The sequence below is a fragment of the Pinus tabuliformis genome, chromosome 4_2 (genome assembly GCF_031772625.1).
Source record: "Pinus tabuliformis cultivar Carrire ecotype Pingquan chromosome 4_2, CPIR1, whole genome shotgun sequence".
In the NCBI taxonomy this organism is placed as follows: domain Eukaryota; kingdom Viridiplantae; phylum Streptophyta; class Pinopsida; order Pinales; family Pinaceae; genus Pinus; species Pinus tabuliformis.
The window spans coordinates 1,171,541,855-1,171,565,164 of record NC_142304.1 but is presented as its reverse complement, the minus strand read 5'-3'; the positions used below and the strand labels follow the sequence as shown (position 1 = coordinate 1,171,565,164).

The 23,310-nt window shown below is 41.1% G+C and overlaps 2 protein-coding genes across 2 annotated transcripts; one reads left to right on the top strand and one right to left on the bottom strand.

Annotated features, from left to right (window-relative positions):
* The first annotated feature begins 11,033 nt into the window (after nt 1-11,033).
* Nucleotides 11,034-12,438, top strand: LOC149173833 (putative LRR receptor-like serine/threonine-protein kinase At3g47570). The gene is made up of 2 exons (XM_089428012.1): nt 11,034-11,789; nt 11,897-12,438. Exons 1-2 carry the CDS (start codon nt 11,333-11,335, stop codon nt 12,343-12,345), a joined length of 906 nt encoding a protein of 301 aa, XP_089284138.1. The 5' UTR covers nt 11,034-11,332; the 3' UTR covers nt 12,346-12,438.
* Nucleotides 12,439-14,905: 2,467 nt separating this feature from the next.
* Nucleotides 14,906-15,628, bottom strand: LOC149173832 (uncharacterized). Its single transcript, XM_089426841.1, has one exon. The coding sequence runs from the start codon at nt 15,626-15,628 to the stop codon at nt 14,906-14,908; it is 723 nt and encodes a 240-aa protein (XP_089282967.1).
* Between the last annotated feature and the right edge of the window lie 7,682 nt (nt 15,629-23,310).

The following is a 23,310-nucleotide window of genomic DNA, read 5'->3' as shown; positions in this document are numbered from 1 at the left end:
TGCTACCGCAAAGATCCAGAAAAATGAACCCGAAGATCCAGAGGAGGAGGAGCGTCTCTTCCACTCCCAGATGTGGGTAAAGGGCTCCCCGATACAGTTCATTGTTGATAGCGGGAGTCAAAAGAACCTCATTTCGGCAGAGGTCGTGAAGCGGTTGGGCTTACCGACCACAGCACATCCACAACCATACACCATTGGGTGGCTTCACCAAGGGCGAGATCTTCGCGTGAGCCAGCAGTGTCGCCTTCCATACAACATCAAGCCCTTCACGGATGAGGTATTGTGTGACATTGCTCCCCTTGAAGTTTGTGATGTATTACTAGGACAACCATACTTGTGGAAGCGACATGCTGTGTATGAATCAAGGCCCCGTGCTGTTATTATTACATTGGGAAATAAGTTGTTCAGGATACCAGAGGTAGCACCACCTGCCGCCATCTCTTTGATTACTGCAAAACAATGCAGTAAGATCATTTCCAAAACCAGGAAATTTGTTTTCCTGATGATACGCCCTCAAGGGAAGAAGAAGACAGTGGCCGCGGCCTCCAAACGGGGTTCCTCTGCACGGCAGCTACAAATGGACAAGATTGTGGAGGAGTACGAAGACATCTTCACCTCCCCGGCAGGAGTTCCTCTGCACTGTCAAGTCAAGCACTCCATCGATCTGACCCCAGGTGCGCCGCTACCCAATGGACCAATTTATCGGCGCTCTGTTCTGGAGAACAATGAAATCAAGAGACAGATTCAGGAGCTCCTGCAGAAAGGTCACATCCGTCCGAGTTCTTCGCCCTGTGGGAGCCCGATAGTGTTGGTACAGAAGAAGGATGGGACGTGGAGACTCTGTATTGACTATCGGGCGCTGAACAAGATCACTGTCCGTAATAGGTACCCGATCCCACGGATTGATGACCTCCTAGACCAACTAAAGGGGGCGAAATATTTCAGCAAGATCGATCTGAAGTCAGGATATCACCAGGTACCAATTGAACCCTCAGATGTGTGGAAGACTGCCTTCAAATCCAAGGAGGGCCTCTTCGAATGGTTGGTCATGCCTTTCGGATTGACGAATGCTCCTGCAACCTTTATGAGGCTAATGGATGACATCTTGCGGCCATTCACCAACTCCTTTGTAGTAGTATACTTGGATGACATTCTGATCTTCAGCCAGAGTTGGGAAGAGCACCTCCACCACATCCGACAGGTTCTCCAAACACTGCGGCAACACAAGCTATGTGCCAATTTGGAGAAATGCACTTTTGGCATGACCGAGGTTCAGTATCTGGGATACATCATTGATGAACAGGGGGTGCATGTCGATCCAGCCAAGGTCCAAGTCATTCGGGATTGGCCCTCTCCAACCACTCTAACAGAGCTCCGCAGCTTTCTAGGTCTTGCCAACTTCTACCGCAGGTTTGTGTTGGGATTTTCTCATATTTCTTGGCCCTTGAGTCAAGTCACCAAGGGCGGGGCGAAAGCAAAATTCTTTTGGTCTGAATCTCAACAGAAGTCATTCAGGGAATTGAAGGATCGCCTCTGCACGGCACCAGTGCTCGCGTTACCAGATTTACAACAACCATTTGAGGTCGAGACAGATGCCTCTGACTATGCTATTGGGGCAGTCCTTACTCAACATGGACATCCAGTGGCATATCACAGTGAAACACTTTCAGACACAGTCCGGAAGTACCCCACTTATGATAAAGAGATGTATTCCATTGTACAGGCCTGCCGACAATGGAAGCATTACATTTTGGGGAAGGAAACGGTCATCCACACAGACCACCGACCTCTGCAGTTCATACAGACCCAAGGGAAATTGCAGAATGATCGCCATCAGAAGTGGTCTACATACCTGCAACAGTTTCACTTGAATATCAAGTATAAAAAGGGCAGCACCAATAATGTTGCAGATTGCCTCAGTCGACCACCGATCATGGCGCTAACCACCGTGCTCAACTCTTGCGGGCACGAGACTTCTGATTGGCCACTTCTCTACAAAAGCGACCCAGAATTTGGCCACACATACCAGACACTCTTGGAGGGTCGGCAGGTTGCAGATTTTCACCTCCAGGATGCCCTATTATGCCACCTCGGTCACCTTGTGTTCCTTCAAGCGAGCGTGCCAAGATGATTTGGGAAGCACACTACAGTCGGGCTGCTGGGCATTTCGGGGTCGAGAAAACAGTGGCAGTACTGCAAAACTATTTCTATTGGCCGAATCTTCGACAGGATGTTGGGAAGTACATCCGATCATGTACTGCCTGTGCCATTGCCAAACCGACCATTAAGAAGCAAGGCCTCTATACCCCATTGCCTACCCCTAGTCGACCTTGGGAATCCATCTCCATGGATTACATGTCAGGCCTTCCTTCCACTAAGCATGGAAATGACTGTGTTTTCGTGGTCGTCGACAGGTTCTCAAAGATGGCCATTATGATGGCCTGCAAGAAGAATATCACAGCAGAAGCCACTGCTAAACTCTTCTTTGAACGAGTGTGGGTGCACTTTGGGATCCCACAGTCTATCATCTCAGATCGGGACAGTCGGTTTCTCAGCACCTTTTGGTCCAGTCTCTGGTCAATGCTGGACACCAAACTCACGAAGTCCACAGCCTTCCATCCTCAAACTGATGGCCAGACAGAGGTTGTCAATAGGATGATTGTGCACATTCTGCGCATGTATAACTCAAAGCATCCACGCACATGGGACGAGAGCCTCCCCTACGTTCAGCACAGCTACAACCGAGCTCTTCACAGCTCCACTGGCCATAGCCCTTTTCAGGTGGGTTTGGGATTCCAGCCACTATGCCCCATTGATGTGGCCATGCCACTTGCAGCTACTCACATGAATTCAGCTCATGTCCAGTCCGAAATAGATAAGGCCACCAGCTTCATTGAGCGCATCCAACATATTCGCCAGCAGGTCCATGACATTCTTGAGAAATCAAATGCCAAGTACAAGCAGCGACATGATCAACATCGGGTGCCACACAAGTTTCAGGTGGGCGACAAAGTCTGGTTGCATTTGCAAAAGGAACGCCTTACTGGAGCCTATCGGAAATTGAGACCACTCCGATATGGTCCTTACACCATTACTAAGGCTATGGGAGACAATGCATTTGAGCTCAGCATTCCCCCATTCCTTGGCCTGCACCCAGTATTTAATGTGGACCGCCTTCGGCCATACTTTCCACCATTGCTAGACACATCCGACATTGCAGAACAACTCAAACCCACAGAATTAAATCCAGATTGCATGGAACAAGCTGCAACTGATCGGATCATGGACACACAGATCAAGAACACTCGCCAACAGAATATCCAACTGTATCGAGTTGTCAAAGCGGGCCAACTCCTTCAGCAGGGCAAGTGGCTCACCAGGGAACAAGTTCAGCAGAAGTTTCCTCATCTCATGGAGGAGCTCAACGCAATGGGGACCATTGCTTCCTAAGGGGGGAGGAATGATCCAGGTGGATATTGGTGGCCACCTGCCAAGTCCACCTGGACCCCCACCATTGTCTTTCTCAGCATTTTCAGTTTCCTTAATTGTAGCACAACTTACTATTTTTAGCAGTTTTTCGGGTCCTGAACTTCCGGAGCCGTTTTGAGGCCCTAAACGACGTTTTTTGGGAAATCTGGGGGAAACATGGGTCCACGGACCGATGTTGCCCTTCCCAAAGTGGTAGTGCTCGGATAGATCTTTCTAACGAGCTATTGTACGCGTCAAACGGAGATCGTATGCCAAAGTTACGACTCCGGGAAGTTGATGTACCAATTTACCCAAACGGGGCCCACAGTTTGGCGTTTCATCTCCTAGGGTTAGGTTTTGGAATGTTAAGGGTTGTCCATTGTTTCTCAACAATAAATAGGCCTTCGAGCCTCATTGTAACACAGTTCAGAGGCATGTAGCCATCACATCTCTTCTCAGAGATAAGCTACCATCTCCCTAGCTAGTTTATTGCCATTTCTGTTTGTAAGCATATTTCAGTATTTTCCATTAATGAAATGAAGTATTATTTCCGCTGCATCTTTGTGTATATGGTTATCTCTGTAATTTGTTGCGTTCCTGTTTAAATCCGGATCAAGTGTTGCTAAATGATGAGTGTGCTCTTAGTGTATCATAGCTTCACCTTCGGATGAAAAGGTGTGCGGATTCTTCGATGGTCTTGGAGTTCACTTGATGTTGCATGTGCATGTATCCCCTTCGCTGGTACTTGGCATGCTTCATGTGTTCATCCATTCGCAAACAAATCTCCTAGCATGCGCTCCTTGTTCATCCCATTCATTGTCATGCCATGTCTCATCCATGTACTTGTATCTGCAATCACCCATGACGAGACGACATCAAATCCAAAAATCCCCTAGTCTACCATGATGCATCATCTTTCGCTTTCGAGTGGAGGTGACTGGAGAGAGGACAATGCTTTTGAAACTGCACAGAGCACATTTTAGGCTGGGATGCGAGCCTTCGGGGCACTATCGCGAAAACTGCGGAGAGGTCATTGAGAAGCTGGGTTAAGTAGTCCGGGAAAGCAGTGACATCTACGGGATCTTGCTCAGCTAGGAGGCAGAACTGCGCAATTTTTTCGGGGAAGGCAGTGCGGGCAGCAGGAGGCACTCACAGTGAAAATTGTGCAGATTTTTAGAGGAGGCTAGGAGCAGGCTGCAGGAGCTTGCTGGCCAAAACTACGCAGATCTGGGAGGCAGTCACGCATGACATGTCTGCACAGTTTCCAGGTTGAGAGAGGTGCTGAGAAGCTGGTGGACAGTCCAAGAAAACTGCGCAATTTTTAGGAGGAGTGGCAGGTCGGCCGACAGGGGGACTCCCTAACAAAACTGTGCAATTTCCAGAGACAGTGCAGTGACGGGCAGCGGGTGCCTATCCCTCTTGTCTGTGCAATTTCTTCAGTTAGTGCAAGCAGGCAGGATGATAACTTCTGCACAATTTTTGGGAGGAGTGAAGCTTAGGATCATTGCCCAGTCAAATTATCTGGTTGACCAACAAGAGGCTTAATGGATAGGCTTGCGGGAAGCGCAGATTGAGATATCTTCTTGGGAAACTTATGCGTTGTTCTAGGTGACAGTCAGCTAGGTTGATTCCAGGATTGCGTAGTGCAAACTGCCTGGGAGGCAGCCTCAAGCTCTGCGCAATTTTGGGCAACAATACTTGGTCACTGAGGGTTGAGATTGCGCAGTGCAGCTCAGTGGAGGTCCAGCTAATGGAGGGTGGTCCGATTGATAGATCTTCAGAAAAATGGTTAAGTGTGTGAGTGATTGAACTCATGTATACATGACCTTGCAAACACACTAAACATGACTCAAGGATAAGACACCTCAAACCAACCAGACAACATGCTTAGTGTGGCTGACTAACGGGTGCGAACGACAACTGCGACACTTGCATGACATTGCATACAACTTCTTGTGTGAGTGCGACAAATGCTTACATAGCGAACACAACTTGTACAACGAAGACAGACCTTGAACATAGGCAAAACAAGACTGCAAGCATGAAATTGCAACCAACATGCTAAAAGATGACCGGTGAACAGTCAAGCAAAGAGGGTTTAAAGACTCGACACGAGCTCATGGGATGATACCGAGTGTTTGCAATCATCAAGGAAAAGCCAAGGAAGGCTTCGAAATTGGATGTGGGCCAAAATTTTGGAGGGTGTCGCAGCTGCTACAACACTTGGTGACACACTGGTTGAATACCATCTTCTTTGTTCCGGTCCATTGACATCACATGGTCTTGGTCTATCAGGGAGTATTGAATCGTTGTGCAGGTTAATCCGATTTCCCCACTTACCCCATGGAGAAACATGGTTCACCTTTTGCCAACTTAGTCGAACACACAACAAGTTTCAGCTTGATCACAGTGTTTCGAAATCGGGAAGGATAGTTTGGCTCACGAGTTTAAAATTTTCATAGTATAAGTTTTCATCTCTGGTGTTGCTCCGTTGCCAGCAGGCCTAGACAATACCCCGACGGAGCCACGCAGGAACACACGTATTTCTCCACTTCCAGCGAGCCTGGTCAGTACCCTAGTGGAGTTGCATTTTTCACCTCTCTGCGCAGGAAGCCTTTCTCTTCTTTCACCTTTGTATTTTTTAAAAACGGACTTTGTATAGGCACTTATTTATTTTTGGGGTGGAAGAGGAATCCCGACTTATTGAGAGCAAAAGAGGTTGTTCCTTCAGAGAAGCATCTAAGACCTCTGATTTAGGTTTTCTCATTTAGATTTTCCCTTCTCCATTTCTACTAGTTGGATGAGCTTGAATACACAGAGCAAAAGACTAAGTACAGGCATCGGGTTTCCCAGTGTGGACACAGGTTCATGGTTGGACCAGAGATCCCCTTATAGACGGATCGTATTTTCTGTCGAGACTTCATCAGCAGAAGGTTATAACCAAGCATAAAGAAGACATGCACAGGGCTGAACAAGTGCTGCAGTGTCACAAGACTCTATGGATCTCAGCCACATACTCATTCAAAAGACAGAACTCAGTAGAGGGTAGCACTTATTAAAAAAATGAAAAATAACATGATATTAAGCAAACAAAACAAAGCAAAGAAAAAATAGAAAAGCATAGTGAAAAGACAACAAGTAGTAAATAGACTATGTACATGGCGCGGGGCACAAACCCGACTTACTAAAAGTAGTGCTTTAAGTCTTGGTCATTGACAGGAAGGTTGTCAATCCTCTTGTAAAGTGGTTGCAGACAGTACATGTGTGGGCCAATCTTTTCCTAGAAAGTGTATGGACCAATCCCCCCTTCTCGCCAATCTCTCCTTTCTTAGAGTACTCAGCCTTCATAATAACAGTTTCCACGGTAACATTCCCTATCAATTGGGAACCCTGTCTTGCTTAAAGATGCTTCGCTTGTCTAAGAATCAACTCGAGGGTTCCATTCCACCCACTCGAGGTAGCTGCCACAGTTTAAGGAACTTGACTCTCTCCTTTAACAATCTCACAGGGAAAATTTCCCCACAACTATGCGTTCTCCCCAACCTAGTACTCATGTCCTTGGCAGTTAACAATTTGATGGGAACAATCCCGGACTGCTGGGGAAACATATCCTTCAGTTTATTAATTCTAGTGTTTATGTTCCTAGGATTTAGTATTAAACATAAGGTTTACTGTTATGTCAACCATGGTCCAACGTCACATTGTGACAATGATTCTTTCAATATGAAAATCAATCATGATCAACCATGGTCCAACATTGCATTGTGACAAATATTGTGTCACTATGAAAATCAATCATGGTCAACCATGCTTGTTTTAGGGTTTATAATATTTACCTTAAGGTTTATATACCTTGTTTTTATTAGTGCCTTGGGTTTATAATAACAATCCCTATGGTTTATTAATATGAAGGTTCATATTCTTATGGTATAGTATTATGATAAGGTTTATATATTAATCCTAAGGTTTAATATAAATCCCTTGGGTTTATAATGTTAATCCCTTGGGTTTATTGATCGCTTGTGTTCATAATCCCCAAATTTTATAATATTAATCCTTCAGTTTATTAATCCCTTAAGCTTTTAATATTAATCCATTGGGTTTTAAATATGTTTGGTTTTTAATATAAATAATCCATTGGGTTTATTAATCCATTTGTTTTATAATATTCATCTTTGGGTTTATAGTATCAATCCATTTGGTTTATAATATTTATCCATTTTACGAACAATAATTATAGATAATAAATATTTAATATTTAATAATTATTAATTATTAATAATTAATAATAATTATTAATATTCATTTTATGATTATTCATTTTTAATATCAATATTTATATTATTTTTTATTTTTAATTATAAATATTTATATTTATATTTAGGTGATTAATACCAATGTCATATTATCTCATTTATAAAATTAATTCCTTCGGTTTATAATCGTAGGGTTTATAATACTAATCTTGGGTCTAACACTAGGATTTATAATCTTGGGTCTATAATATTAATTCGGGTTTATTTCCCCTTGGATATATAATATTAATCCTTTGAGTTTATAATATTGGGGTTTTTAATATTGGATTTATAATATCGCATCTAGTGTAAGGATTTCAAATGTTGGATTTTTAATATTAGGGTTTATAATATTGAATTTTATAATTTTAGGGTTTATAATATTAATATTAATATTAATCCCTTAAGTTTATTAATCTATTGGATTTACTAATCCTAAAATTTTATAATATTTATCCCTTGGGTTTATAATATTAAGGCATTGGGTCTATTATTCCCAAGGGTTTATTTTTTATTAATCTTAAGGTTTAATATTCTCTTAATGGTCTCAGTGGAAGTTAACCACCACCACCATCATCATCATATTAATCGCTTGGATTTCAAATATTAATCTCTTAGGTTTATAATCTTAAGGTTTATAATTGTAGGGTTTATAATATTAATCCTAGGGTTTTTAATCTCTTGGATTTATAATATTAATGCTAAAGTTTATAATGATTTGTGCTTACAATATAAATCATAAGGTTTAATATTATTCCCTTGGGTTTGAAATGTGATATTCTTTTCTTACTTCTGTGGAAAGGTCAAACTTCAAATTTTGGCCTTAATTTATGTAAGTGTGGTCTTCTTTTCGGAAAATTAACCCACCGGAACATCTCGAAAAGATTCTTGCCATTCTTAATTTGAGTCTCTTCACTCAATGCAGCAGCAGCTATATAGCTACTACATTACCAAACTCCATTTTCTCATCACAAACCATTCTTTCTCTCACGCAAGAGATGCAGATTACCATAATGCTTCTCCTCGCCACCCTTTCTTTCATTCTCTTTCTCAATCCTCCTTTTGTCTTTTCCACACCCATCGCCCATTTCCCTCACCATCCTCCTCGTCTCACCAATGCTTCCGATCAACACGCTCTGCTTGCATTCAAGTCTGCAATCACATATGATCCCTACCAGTCCTTAGCCACGTCTTGGATGCCAAATGTTTCGTTCTGCGAGTGGACGGGTATCATATGCAGCAGGCGCAGGCAGAGAGTCGTTTCCCTCAATGTTTCAAGCATGGCATTACAAGGTACAATCTCTCCCCTTCTCGCCAATCTCTCCTTTCTTAGAGTACTCAGCCTTCGCAATAACAGTTTCCACGGTCAAATTCCCTATCAATTGGGAACCCTCTCTCGCTTAAAGATGCTTCGCCTGTCTCAGAATCAACTCCAGGGTTCCATTCCGCCCACTCTGGGTAGCTGCCGCAGTTTGCGGAACTTGACTCTCTCCTATAACAATCTGACAGGAAACATTCCCCCACAACTATGTGTTCTCCCCAACCTAATAACCATGTACTTGTCTCATAACAATTTGATGGGAACAATCCCGGACTGCTTGGGAAACATATCCTCTTTGCAGTACTTAGAATTGCAGGTCAACAACCTTCACGGCAGTGTTCCTTCCGAATTGGGTATGCTAAGCCAGCTCAGCATTCTTGACCTGTTCAAGAACCATCTGACGGGACGCATTCCGTCTTCGTTGTCCAACTGCACCAATCTTGAAGAATTGGATATATCTTTTAACCAATTAGTTGGCCACATTCCCCCACAACTATGCCTTCTCCCCAACCTAATAGCCATGTACTTCTACAGTAACAATTTGATGGGAACAATCCCGCGCTGCTTGGGAAACATATCCTCTTTGCAGGACTTACAATTAGATTACAACAACCTTCACGGCAGAGTTCCTTCCGAATTGGGTATGCTAAGCCAGCTCAGCATTCTTAGTCTGGGTGTGAACCATCTCACAGGACTTATTCCGTCTTCGTTGTCCAACTGCACCAATCTTGAAGTATTGGATATAGGTCTGAACCAATTAGTTGGCCACATTCCGTCGGAGTTGTGTACCAAGAAGACCACCCAGTTAATGCAACTCTTTCTGGGTGCTAATCAGCTAACTGGCAGCGTTCCTTCATCCCTCTTCAATTGTACCAAGTTGCAATTGATTGAGTTAGGACAGAACCAGCTCAGCGGAATAGTGCCTATGGAGTTGGGTAAATTGACACATCTCCGGCGGCTTTTGTTGGGCGGCAATCACCTTATTAGCGGCAACACCACGAGATGCCCCATTCTTACTGCTCTTAGTAACTGTTCCGATCTACAAGATGTAGACTTATCTGAGAATAACTTCACTGGGCAATTGCCGTTTTCTATAGGCCACCTCTCTACAAAACTCGACTACTTAGACTTGGGTATCAACGAATTAGCTGGAGAAATACCTCCTGCTATTGGAAATTTAAGTAGCTTAACATTCCTTAGTTTAAAAGGTAATTCTTTTACAGGGTCAATCCCATCTTCAGTTATTATGCTTCAGAAGTTGGAGAGGTTATATATGGATTCCAATAATTTACAAGGAAACATTCCAATGGAAATTGGGCAGCTAAAGAGCTTAGGTCTCTTATATCTTTCTGGAAATAATTTGTCTGGAAAAATCCCTGATTTTGTGGCCAACCTCCAGCAACTAAGATATTTAGATCTTAATCATAACCAGTTATCAGGAAATATACCTGCAAATTTAGGGAAATGTGTGAACTTACTACTGCTAGATCTATCATACAACAAGCTTAGTGGGCACATACCTCCAGAGGTTGCAGGCCTTGCAAATTTAGCCTTCTATTTCAACTTGTCAAACAATTTATTAAGTGGCCATGTACCTTTAGAACTAGGAAAGTTCAATAAGCTTCAAGCCATAGATATTTCGGCAAATCAAATAACTGGCTATATTCCAAGTATCATCGGAAGCTGCAAAGAAGTAGCATATCTGAATCTTTCTCACAATGCACTTGAAGGTCCAATTCCAGTGTCAATCAGTGAACTTCTAAGTCTTCAAGACCTAGATCTCTCCTCCAACAATTTGTCAGGTGGAATACCTATATCACTAGCAAATCTCACAATGCTCCATCACTTGAATTTTTCTTTTAACAAGTTGTCAGGGGAAGTCCCTAAAGAAGGAGTTTTCAAAAAGATTGGCGCCACAGCATTTATGGGAAACCTTGGTCTATGTGGAGCGTGGGTAAATCTACCACCGTGCTATGCTCATAAACATAAAAGTGTTTTGAATCTCAAAAGAGTTATCATACTGGTTGTTGTTGTAGCAATTGTTGTATTGTGTTTGTTTCTTGCAATATTGTGGAGAAAGAATTGTAGGAGAAATATTCAGAGAGACACTGGTCCATCATTAAATGTGGGGCATCGAAGAATCTCCTATGCAGAGCTCGTCATTGCAACAAATGAATTTAGTGATGCAAACTTGTTAGGAATTGGTAGTTTTGGAAAAGTGTACAAAGGGATTTTGAATGACGGCACAATGGTTGCTATCAAGCTTCTCAATCTTCAAAATGAAGGGGCTCAAAAGAGTTTTGATAGAGAATGCAAAGTTTTGGGTAGAGTTAGACACCAGAATTTGATTCGGGTCATAACTTGCTATTCAGATCTCCAAATCAAAGCTTTGATATTTCCATTAATGCCAAAAGGAAGCCTAGAAAAGTGGTTATATCCCGATGATGGAGAACAAAGTTGTTTGAATTTGATTCAAAGGTTGAATATAGCAATAGATATCGCCCAAGGCATGACATATCTCCATCATCATTGCTTTGTGCAAGTGATTCATTGTGATTTGAAACCCAACAATGTGTTGTTGGGTGAAGATATGACTGCATATTTAATAGACTTTGGCATTGCTACTATATGTTTTGCAAATAATGAAGATGGAGCTCTCACTTCCACAAATGCACTCAAAGGATCTACAGGGTACATTCCTCCAGGTATTATTTAAACTATATACCATATGAAGCAATCTTATGATTTTCTTATGTTTACTTAACATTTTCAATTAAATTAAAAAACTTAAGATGAGGATCTATGAATGCAGAATATGGAGTGGGAGGACAAGTTACAACCAAAGGTGATGTTTATAGCTATGGAATAGTGCTATTGGAAATGCTCACTAGAAAGAAGCCCACCCATGACATGTTTGTGGAAGGAATGAACTTGCAAAAATGGGTGGGTAGTAGTTTTCCAAACCGAGTACAAGAAGTGGTGGACATGGGTTTATTAAGGAGGACTAGTAGATGCATTGAAGAAGATAAAGATCTCAATTGTCTCAGTGCACTGATAAATGTGGGTTTGCTTTGCACAAATGAATCTCCTCAAGGACGACCTACAATGATGGGCATTTTAGGCACATTGCAAAACATCAAAGACACTTTTTTGAGCACTACTTCCATTCCCAAATTCCAATCAAATCTAACACATTTGTTGGGTAGTACAAGTGCTACTATCAACAACATTTGTGAAGGTCAAAGTTCTTCCACATCTTAGTCTATTGTAACAAAGTAGTGGTTATATGCTTCTTTGTACATAAATCTTTGTTGTTGATTGTATATAAATGTTTTATAATTGATTGCATGTAAATGTGAACAATACAGTTATATCTACTCATGAGTAGTGTTTTGCAAATGTGTTTATGATTATAATTTATTATTCTATCTTTAAAAAACAATTATATTCAATATCATTTACATCTATATGAATGTGTGACACTCTTCTGGTATTAAATACAAGAAGAATTTTGTATTTGTTATGTTTTTTAGTTTTTATACCACTCCTTACGAGTAAGGGTAGAAAAGTCTATCTTTCACTTTTAAAACTTGTCATAACCAACATAAAAAATGATACTACGATCTAATTTACTACGATCTAATTTAAAGGAACAAGAAAAGTTAATTTCAGACGACCTTTAACATTAAGTAATCATAGTTCACAGATTCTATCTTTATTGTCATATAGTTACCAGGAAAACATATAAATTTTATATCTTTAAATAAATTATAGATCTGATTTAAGAAGTCAGGATTTTGTAGCTAAATGTTGCGATGATGTTTACAACAAGAAGAGTTTTGAGTTTTTCAGAGGAGCATCTTTGTGACTAACAGGCAGCTATATCTACAATTCCCCCAACTTTAAATGCACTGTCCACTTCCATTGCGAGATTCTTTTAAATGCAATTTCCAATTCCATAGAACGATTCTTACTACTTTAGCAGCAGCTCCAACCTTCCCTTAGCCTTCAAAATCTCCAAGGTGGATAACATTTTGGACTAATTTTGCGGCAAAGAGGTCCATTTCTCTCTGCGCATCTCTACTCACAACTTATTTTGTTTTTCTTGAAACAGATTCTGATTTTGAGTTAGGGGAATGCAGCAATGGTGGTTCAAAGAAATTTGAGACGACTTGTTATTCAAAGCAGATTTTACATCAAATTTGATCTCAAATTCTCTGAGATTTTTGACATGGAGTTCCCACCTGTGAATTCTCACTAGAACTTGCTGAAAGGATTGGAAAACTTGCAGTGGTGGGGCATGATGTTTCCCTTCTGACTTCCAGAGAGCCTGTGCATCTGTATTAATTGAAGCAATACACATGACATATTTGTGATTTCTCATTATAAACAATATGGGTGAAACACGAATGATTGCTTTAGATACTGAAGAAAAAATAAGCATGAATGATGCTAAAGATAGATAAGAGATAAAATGATAATAAATAAACAAGAAATAAAGTAAATAACAGAGTTATATAAATAAAAGGTTAAAAAAAGTTATATCAAAATACCTTATTTATTTTAAAATATATTTAAATAATTTTAAAGGATTGAAATTAATAATAATAATAATTAAAAATTAACTAAATTATAATTTTATTTTAAATTATTATTAATTATAAATAAATTTTATATTCACAAAAATAATAGTTAAAAATCAACTCAATTATAATTTTATTATAATAATAATAATAAATATACATTAAATATATAATTTAATAATAAAAATAATTAATATATATTAAGTATATAAACATTTAAAAAATATGTAACAAAATTATTAATAAGATGCAAATATTCATTTATTTTAGACTTTCCTTCTTATTAGGTTTTTTCTTTCTTATTTCTTCCCTTCTTTCTTCTTTATAGGGTTCGATTCTCAAAAGAAGAAAGAAATTGATGGTGATTTGGTGCCTTAGATCAGGTAGATGATTAATTTTTTTTTTCCCAAGGAAAAATCGTAATCTTTCATTATATGGTGAAAAATTACATGTAGTAAATGCTATTCAGCATATGCAGATTCCTTCATGACTTAAAAGTCTATGGTCTTTCCTGTACAGGTCTATGTCATAATCAAAAAATCATCACGCAGGATGATACTGTATCAAAATGTCAAAAATAAACACCACGCAGGATGTATGTATAGTAAGCAAAATATATACTTGCATCTCGCAGGATGTTGCTCATAAGTTACTAGATTTCTATTTAGCAGCTTATATACATGACAAAAATCAATGGTCGTCCACCCGAGGGTAGACTTGATCTATGTAGGGCCTGTGGTAGTGTTGATACTGAGTGTTGCCCCTCTATTCGCTGATTATCCACTGTCCTCCTCCGTCAGCACAGTGATTGTGTTCCCTGTAAATATGACGAACAATGATGGAGTTAAATTGTGCTTTGAGGTGCATCACTTCATCCAATATATTTAAGAGTGTGTGTGCATGGCATCTAGATTTCAGATTGATCCAATTAATGATAATGTTTGAATCCCCAAAAATCTGTAGTCATGATTTAATGCAAAATGCATAAGGTGTCTGATGGTTATGAGTTCAGCGAAATTGTTTGTTCCCATGCCTAAGCCCATCTTCACTTTGTAATGATGATTCGCTGTTAAATTTAGAATGAACCCCCCGCCACATCCATGCTGCTGTGCAGCTCCATCAAAAAAGGCCCATGGTATAGATTGGTCAATGGGGTCCGGGGCGGCTAGTCTGCGGGTGCGAGGAGAGGAAATTGCCGGCAGTTCATGGTATGCTGCGATGATTTTGATGGTGACAGTCTACCAGCGAATCGAGCCACTTTCGAATATCATTTTGTTCCTCGCCAACCAAATTGCCCAACTAATGATAAGGGGAAGACACGCACGGTTTGTTCCAGAGTGTGCCTGATACCAATTCTCCCATGCTATAGTGATGTTTTCACTCTCCCAGTTACTCACAATACCGAGCTCCTCTGTCACCATCTTCCATATCTGTTTAGTAATTTCACATGCAAGAAAAAGATGAGTGGTCGATTCTGATTGCTGCTTACAAAGAATGCACCAAGTGGGGCCATGCACAGATCTGCGCATGAGCGCTTCCCCAGTGGGGATCTTGTTCCGGAGTAAGCACCAGAAAAAGAGTTTAGTTCTGGGAGGGGTCTTTAATTGCCAGATGATCTTCCACCAGCTCTGCACTATTTCCGGCTTTTTGTTCTCAATCAAAACCAGGTACCCTTCCTTAGGGGTATATAATCTAGATTCTGCCTTATCCCACATGAGCTCGTCTGGTCCTTCTTTAATGCGAATATGAGACTCACTTAATGCATTAGTGTAATCCTCCCAATTTTGATGCCATTCCGGAGGCAGATTTAGCTGCGCTGCTGATTTCCATGCCTGTGTAAATATGGAAGTGTTCTCCTGATCCGCTATGTGGGCTATAACTCTAGTATTCTGCTGCTCAAGTATTTGAACAAGCTCGTGTGGGAGATAACACCTCCCGCCACCTCCTGTCCATGGATCCATACCTATACGAGCCCTGGATCCGTCATTTATTCTCCAAGTTAGATGGCGCCGAATGAGAGGCAACGAGTGCAATAAAGCCTTCCATACTGTAGATATACCTGTTTTGTTCCACCCAGGTAATCGGATCCAATCCATGAGATGTAGTGGCCAAATGTACTTGTGGTACAAGATTGTTGTCCAGAGATTTTGCTTTGTAAGCAAAGTCCATCCCAATTTCGCGGCTAGAGCGTGGGCAAAGTGTGTGAGGTCCTTTAGGCCCCAACCTCCCCACTTTTTTGGCAGAGAGATGTTATCCCAACTGATCCAAGAAAAAACTCTTTTGTCTTATTTCCCATTCCAGAGATATCTACAGCAGATTTGCCTGAGACGAGCGAGAATCAGGTAGATGATTAATGAAAGGAATAATGTTAGATATAATCTTAATTTATAGCATGCCGAAAATTTTAGGGGAATAAATGATGGGCAACCAGCGTGAGATACTTCAATAGATATCCATATATCTTCCCTTTATCATGGAGATTCATTCCACTTTAAACCGACTTTGTTACAATCTCCCCTTTACCATGGAGATTCATTCCACTTTAAACAAGATTTCTTACAATTTATCATGGAGATTCATTCTACTTTAAACAAACTTTGTTACAATCTCCCCTTTACCATTGAGATTCATTCCACTTTAAATAGGCTTTCTTACAATACCATCAGCTAATACCCTTACTATACCACATGCCAAAAAACCATCACTCACATTCATATGACACAGGATCATATGACATTTTAAGAATATTCTAGAATATTCCATAAAGTGAAATCCATACCATCCACCAAATAATCATTGACAATTAAATTAAAATTTTGGAAGCCCTATTTCAAAATAAATATGGGAAAAAATAAGCACAAATGATCCTAGACGTCAAGTATAAGAGATTTTTTTTGAAGGAAAAATCATATTTTATTCAACCTGAAAAACAAGGAACAAAATTACATTCTCCATATGCTCAACAACATTCAATCATATCAGTCTTGCAATTGATGCACGATAAGAAGAAAGAAACTACTTTGGGGGAATGCATGAAGATGGGTTACTCTTTTGGGACAAATGTAGCTTTAAAATTTCAAAATTTTTAGAATTGAAGCCCTCAAAATTCATATATGTTGTGAATTTTGATTCGGAGTAGAAAGACAATTTGTGAAGAATTATGTTGTTGTCCTGTTGACGGTGCTGGACCCGCCAACATTCAGGGGATCTCCCCGGTATGAAGCCCCAACTAGACCTCACACCATTTACTATAGGAGTCCCATCCAGTATGATGGCATTGTTGCAATTATCTTAAACATATGCCTTAGCTCTTGCTTGTTAACACATGAGAGTGGTATACTTAGTCTTCAAACAACAAGGTTCGTGTGCCTGGAGAGTGCTTAGTGTAACTCGTGTCTAAGTTCTTTCACTAAGAGGGAGAGGGTAAGAGTGAGTCTCAAGTCGAAAGGGAATAGTCCCAACTCAGTTAGAAACACACAACACAACAGGACATGTGCATCTTCCGGTAGAGTTGTCCACATGAATGCGACAGTCACAAACACAAAGTGAACAGATAGCACGTACAACACCTAGCGGAATAGTCCACACAAGTGCGACGGTTGTTATAAAAAGTTTATAAGGATGAACCTGTCAAGTGTTCGACAGAGTAGTCCACTCGGGCGAGACAACGTTAACAACTGATACAACACATTTCCAATAGCATATGCACTAAAACAACCAAAATAGTTCAACTATCTTAGTACGGGTTAAAGAAACATGCATTACAAGCGTCCAAAGAATAATGTTACAAACGAATACAATACATGTGTGAAAATTTGCTAGCATGTTAACGGACTTCTGAATTAAGCGAAAGTTCCAAGACACATCTGTACAACATACATCACTAACCCCAATAGTGGGGCGTTGGAGCCATTGCTCGCTCCTCAAAGAAAAGACTACAGACTCTCAAGGCTATGTGGGAGGAGCCAAGTTGAAAAAGTCTTTTGCAAGTACAAATGAGGGGTATATTTAGCCAAGGGTGAACTTGACCCTTGTGACTCTTCGAATTTCCTCATGAATGTTTGACTTACATGACTCTTCAACTGACATGAATCTTCAACTTCGTATGTGGGTCTCTTGGACTTCCATGCTACATTACATTGATAACAACAATATGGCCCACAATAGTGATGTGGCTGAGACGACTCATGACATGACTCGACATGACAATACTAGTTTGTTCATGTTGATGGTGGTGTCCATGTTGAGTTGCAGTGTTGCTGAATGATGAGTGTGCTCTTAGTGTATCATAGCTTCACCTCTGCATGAAAAGGTGTGCAGATCCTTCGATGGTCTTGGAGTTCGCTTGATGTTGCATGTGCACGTATCCCCTTCGCTGGTACTTGGCATGCTTCATGTGTTCATCCATTCGTGAACAAGTCTCCTAGCATGCACTCCTTGTTCATCCCATTCATCATCGGACCATGTCTCATCCATGTACTTGTATCTGCAATCACTCATGATTAGATGACATCAAATCCAGAAATCCCCTAGTCTACCATGATGCATCATCTTTCGCTTTCGAGTGGAGGTGACCAGGAGAGAGGACAAGGCTTTTGAAACTACGAAGAGCATATATCATGCCGGGATGTGAGGCTTCGGGACACTGTCGGGAAAACTGTGCAGAGGTCACTGAGAGGTTGGGTTGAGCAATCTGGGAAAGGAGTGAAATCTGCAGAATCTAGCTCAGTTGGGAGGTAGAATTACACAATTTTTTCGAGGAAGGCAGTGCAGGTAGTAGGAGGCACTTGCAGTAAAACATATACAGATTTTTAGGGGGGGTTAGGAGCAAGATGCGGGAAGCTTGCTGGCCAAAACTATGCAAATCTGGGAGGCAGTCATGCAGGACATGTCTGCATAGTTTTCGGGTTGAGCGAGGTGTCGGGAAGCTAGTGGACAGTCCAAGAAAACTATGAAATTTTCAGGAGGAGTGGTAGGCCGGCTGACATGGGGACTCCTTGACAAAACTGTATAATTTCTAGAGACAATGCAGTGACAGGCAGCGGGTGCCTATCCCTCTTTTCTGCACAATTTCTTCAGTTAGTGCAGGCGGGCAGGATGATAACTTCTGCACAATTTTTGGGAGGAGTGAAGCTCGGGGTCACTTCCAAGTCAAATTCTCCGGTTGACCAACAAGAGGCTTGATGGATAGGCTTGCGGGAAGTGCAGATTGAGATAGCTTCTTGGGAAACTTCTGCATTTTTCTGGGTGACAGTCAGCCATGTTGATTCCAGGATTGTGCAGTGCAGACTGCTTGGGAGGCAGCCTCAAGCTCTGTGCAATTCTGGGCAACAACGCTTGGTCACTGAGGGTTGAGACTGCGCAGTGTAGCTTAGTGAAGGTCTGGCTAATGGAGGGTGGTCCGATCGATAGATCTTCAGAAAAATGGTTAAGTGTGTGAGCGATTGAACTCATGTCTACATGACCTTGCGAACACACACTCAACATGACTCAAGGATAAGACACCTCAAACAAACTAGACAACATGCTCAGTGTGACTGACTAATGGGTGTGAACGACAAGTGAGACAATTGAGATAGTTCGTTGAATGATTGTGACGAAATTTGCATGACATTGCATATAACTTCTTGTGTGAGTGCGACAAATTCTTACATATCGAACACAACTTGTACACATGAAGACAGACCTTGAACATAGCCAGAACAAGACTGCAAGCATGACATTGCAACCAACATGCTAAAAGATGACCGGTGAATGGTCAAGAAAAGAGGGTTTAAAGACTCGACATGAACTCATGGGATGAGACCAAGTGTTTGCAATCATCAAGGAAAAACCAAGGAAGGCTCCAAAATTGGATGTAGGCCAAAAAATTGGAGGGTGTTGCAGCCGCTACAACACTTGGCGACACACTGGTTGAATACCATCTTCTCTGTTTCGGTCCATTGACAACACAGGGCCTTGGTCTATCAGGGAGTATTGAATCGTTGTGTGGGTTAATTCGGTTTCCCCACTTACCCCATGGACAAACATGGTTCACCTTTTTCCAACTCAGTTGAACACACAACAAGTTTCAGCCTGATCATAGTGTTTTGAAATCGGGAAGGGTAGTTTGGCTTGCGAGTTTAAAATTATCACAGTATAAGTTTTCATCTCTAGTGTTGCTCCGCTACCAGCAGGCCTGGACAATACCTCGATGGATTCACACAAGAACACATGTATTGCTCCACTTCTAGTGAGCCTGGTCACTACCCTGGTGGAGTTGCATGCTTCACCTCTTTGTGCAAGAATCCTTTCTCTTCTTTCACCTTTGTATTTTTTAAAACAAGACTGTGCATAGGCACTTATTTATTTTTGGGTCAGAAGAGGGATCCCAACTTATTGAGAGAAAAAGAGGTTGTTCCTTTAGAGAAGCATGTAAGACCTCTAATTTAGGTTTTCTCGTTTAGATTTTCGCCTTCTCTGTTTCTACTAGTTGGATGAACTTGAACACACAGAGCAGAAGACTAAGTATAGGAATGGGGTTTCCCAGTGTGGACACAGGTTCATGGTTGGACCAAAGATCCCCTTACATACGACTCATATTTTTCGTCGAGAGTTCATCAGCCAAATGTTATAACCAAGCATAGAGAAGACATACACAGGGTTGAACAAGTGCTGCAGTGTCACAAGACTCTTTACATCTTAGCCACATACTCATTCAAAAGTCAGAACTCAGTAGAGGGTAGCACTTATTGACAAAACAAAAAATAGCATGATGTTAAGAAAACAAAACAAAGCAAAGAAAAAATAGCAAAGCAAATCAAAAAGACAACAAGCTGTACATGGTGCACAGCACAAACCCGACTTACTAAAAGTAGTGCTTTAAGTCTTGGTCGTTGACAGGAAGGTTTTCAATCCTCTCGTCAAGTGATTGCAGATGGTACGTGTGTGGGCCAATATTTTCCTAGACAGTGTATGGACCAATCCATAGGGATTAGAACTTCATATGTTTTCCTTTGTCTTCATGGGGCTTATCCCATTTCAAGGCTAAGTCACCCACATCGAAGTTAGTATTCCATGCAGACTTCTTGTCGAACCATCTCTTGATATAGTTTTGGTGGAGTGTGAATTTTTCTTTTGCTTTCATCCTTTCTTCCTGCAACTTGTGAAGTGTATCCATCCTACGCTGAACTAGCAGACAAGGCTTGCCTTGGGATTCTTGGGACAATTGGAGCATAGGCAAGTAGATGTTTGGCAGAATGATGGCTTCTTTCCCATAAACCAGGAAGCATGGCGAAGTTCTCAGAGAGGGTTTGGGTGTTACACGGTCAGCCCATAAAGCATTCATCAAAGAAAAGTGCCAGTTACGCTACTCAGAGTAAATGGTCTTCTTGATAATGCAGATAAGGTTTTTATTTGTAGATTTAGGGAGACCATTTCCCTGTGGGTAGTAGTTAGCTGAGTGTTTAAGAACGATACCATATTTCAATGCAAAATCATAAAGCTTTAAAGACAAAAAGTAAGTTGCATTTTCAAAAACAAGTGATACCTGAACGCCAAATCATGAGATGATGTTTTGTTGGAGGAAGTTGATGACTTCCTGGTCATTCACTTGCTTAAGCAGAACTACTTATGTCCACAGCGTGAAATAATATGTAGCTGTCAGGATGTAGTGGTGTTATTTCGACGAATATGGGAATATTTCCCCAATGATGTCCAGGCCCCACTGTTGAAATGGTTCAGTCAACAAGGTGCAGCGGGTCTGCTGACCTTCGTGTTCTGTTGGCACATCACTGACAGACCAGGCACTTGTAGGCATAGGCATGTGCATCCTTGAATAATGTTGTCCAGTATAAACCTGCTCGTATGACTTTGTGCACAATGGTATTTCCCGCAAAGTGGCCCCTGACTCATTTTCCATGCAAATAATGCAAGACCTTCTCTGAATCATGTCCCTCCGTCGCTATGCTTTCTATACAAAACTTTGTGCACCAACTGATAAGGTAAATCTTTGAGGTGAAGTGCCCTCTTCTGTCTCATGGAGAAATGAGAGGATATGGTGCCATGCTCAAGGTACTGGCACACATCTTCATACCAAGAGTTTCCATATGAAGTGGGTGGTGCTTGCTCTACATCGTACATCTCGATTTCTTGCTCCCAACCAATGAGCTCTTCTTCTTCCTGCTTTGCATAGATTACTTTGGCTGCAAGTCTGTGGAGGCCATGACCCTTGACAATGTGAATTGGCTTGATGTCAAGATCATACTCTTGCAATCTTGTTATCCAGTTTGCACGTATTTCACCCAACTCTTGATGTACAAGAAGAGAATAGACTATTGGGTGTGGCACAAAGACTATGCAATGGTTCTTCAACAAGTAGGGTCTAAAGTGTTTCACCACCTTGTATATTGCATATTATTTTTTTTTGATAGAGGGGTAGTTGAGTTCGGGTCCCTGCATGCTTGCACTCATGAAGGAGATGGGACGTTTTTCGTTCAGGTCATCCTTCTAAGTGAGTACTGCAGCAAGTGAATTGTCGGAGGCAAAGGTGTATATCAAGAAATCCTTATTAAAGTCTGGGTTGTAAAGTGAAGGCACATCTGCTATAGCCTGCTTGATATGAGTTAATGTATTCTTTTCATTGCTACCCCAACTGTAGAGTGCATCCTTCTTGATCATGTCTTGCATAGGTTTCACTATCTGTGCATAATCTGAGATGAACTTCTAGAGGAAGTTTATCTTTCCCAAGAAGGACTACATGACTTTCTTATTAGCTGTGTGAGGAATATGTGTGATCATCCAAACTCGATTTGGATCAACCTTGATCCCACTTCTGGCAATGATGTGCCCAAGGAGGTTCCCCTCAAACACTGCAAATACACTTTTCTTGAGATTCAAACATATCCTATATTTTCGGCATCGCTCGAATATCTTCTTCGAATGGCATATGTGGTGTGACCATTTTTTGGAAAAGACAATCACGTCATCAAGGTACATCACTATGCTCTATTTGATAAGTCCATGGAAAGTGATGTCCATGGTGTGCTAAAAAGTTACGCCTGTGTTCACAAGCCCAAATGGCATTCTCCGATAGGAGAACGTACAACACTTGGTACAGAAGGTATTTTTTAGTCTATCAGGTTCTGCTACTAGAACCTGGTTTTATCCTGAAAATCCATCGAGCAAGGAAACCATTTCCACTCTAGATATTGTCTGTAAAATATGTTTCATCGACGGCATGGGATAGTTGTCTCTGTCCGAGGCACGATTCAAGTTTCAAAAATCAACACATAAGCGGATATCCCCTGACTTCTTACGTACATGAACTAACTTAGAAACCCATGTAGAATGACGAACTCTGTAAATGATCCCTGCATCCAACAGCTTAGTCAGTTCTTTTTGTATGAGGGGTTGAAGTGATGGATGTACTTTTCTCAGCTTTTGCTGAAATGGCTTGACCCCTTCTTTGATCGAAATCACATGTTGGATTATTCGTGTGTCGTATGTTTTTAGATCATCGTATGTCCACGCAAACACATATTCTTACTGTTTGAACAAGTGGACAAATGCTTGCTGCTCCTGCGGTGTGCAACACATACTGAGATTGGCAAACTTCAGATCTTGTTCCATTCCCAAGTTGATATGTTCATGCGTCATTGTGGAA

Coding starts and splice junctions, on each gene's coding strand:
- LOC149173832 (XM_089426841.1), bottom strand. CDS start 15,628: ATGGATCCATGGACAGGAGGTGGCGGGAGGTGTTATCTCCCACACGAG.
- LOC149173833 (XM_089428012.1), top strand. CDS start 11,333: ATGGTTGCTATCAAGCTTCTCAATCTTCAAAATGAAGGGGCTCAAAAG. Junction 11,790..11,896: donor TACAGGGTACATTCCTCCAG/GTATTATTTAAA, acceptor CTATGAATGCAG/AATATGGAGTGGGAGGACAA.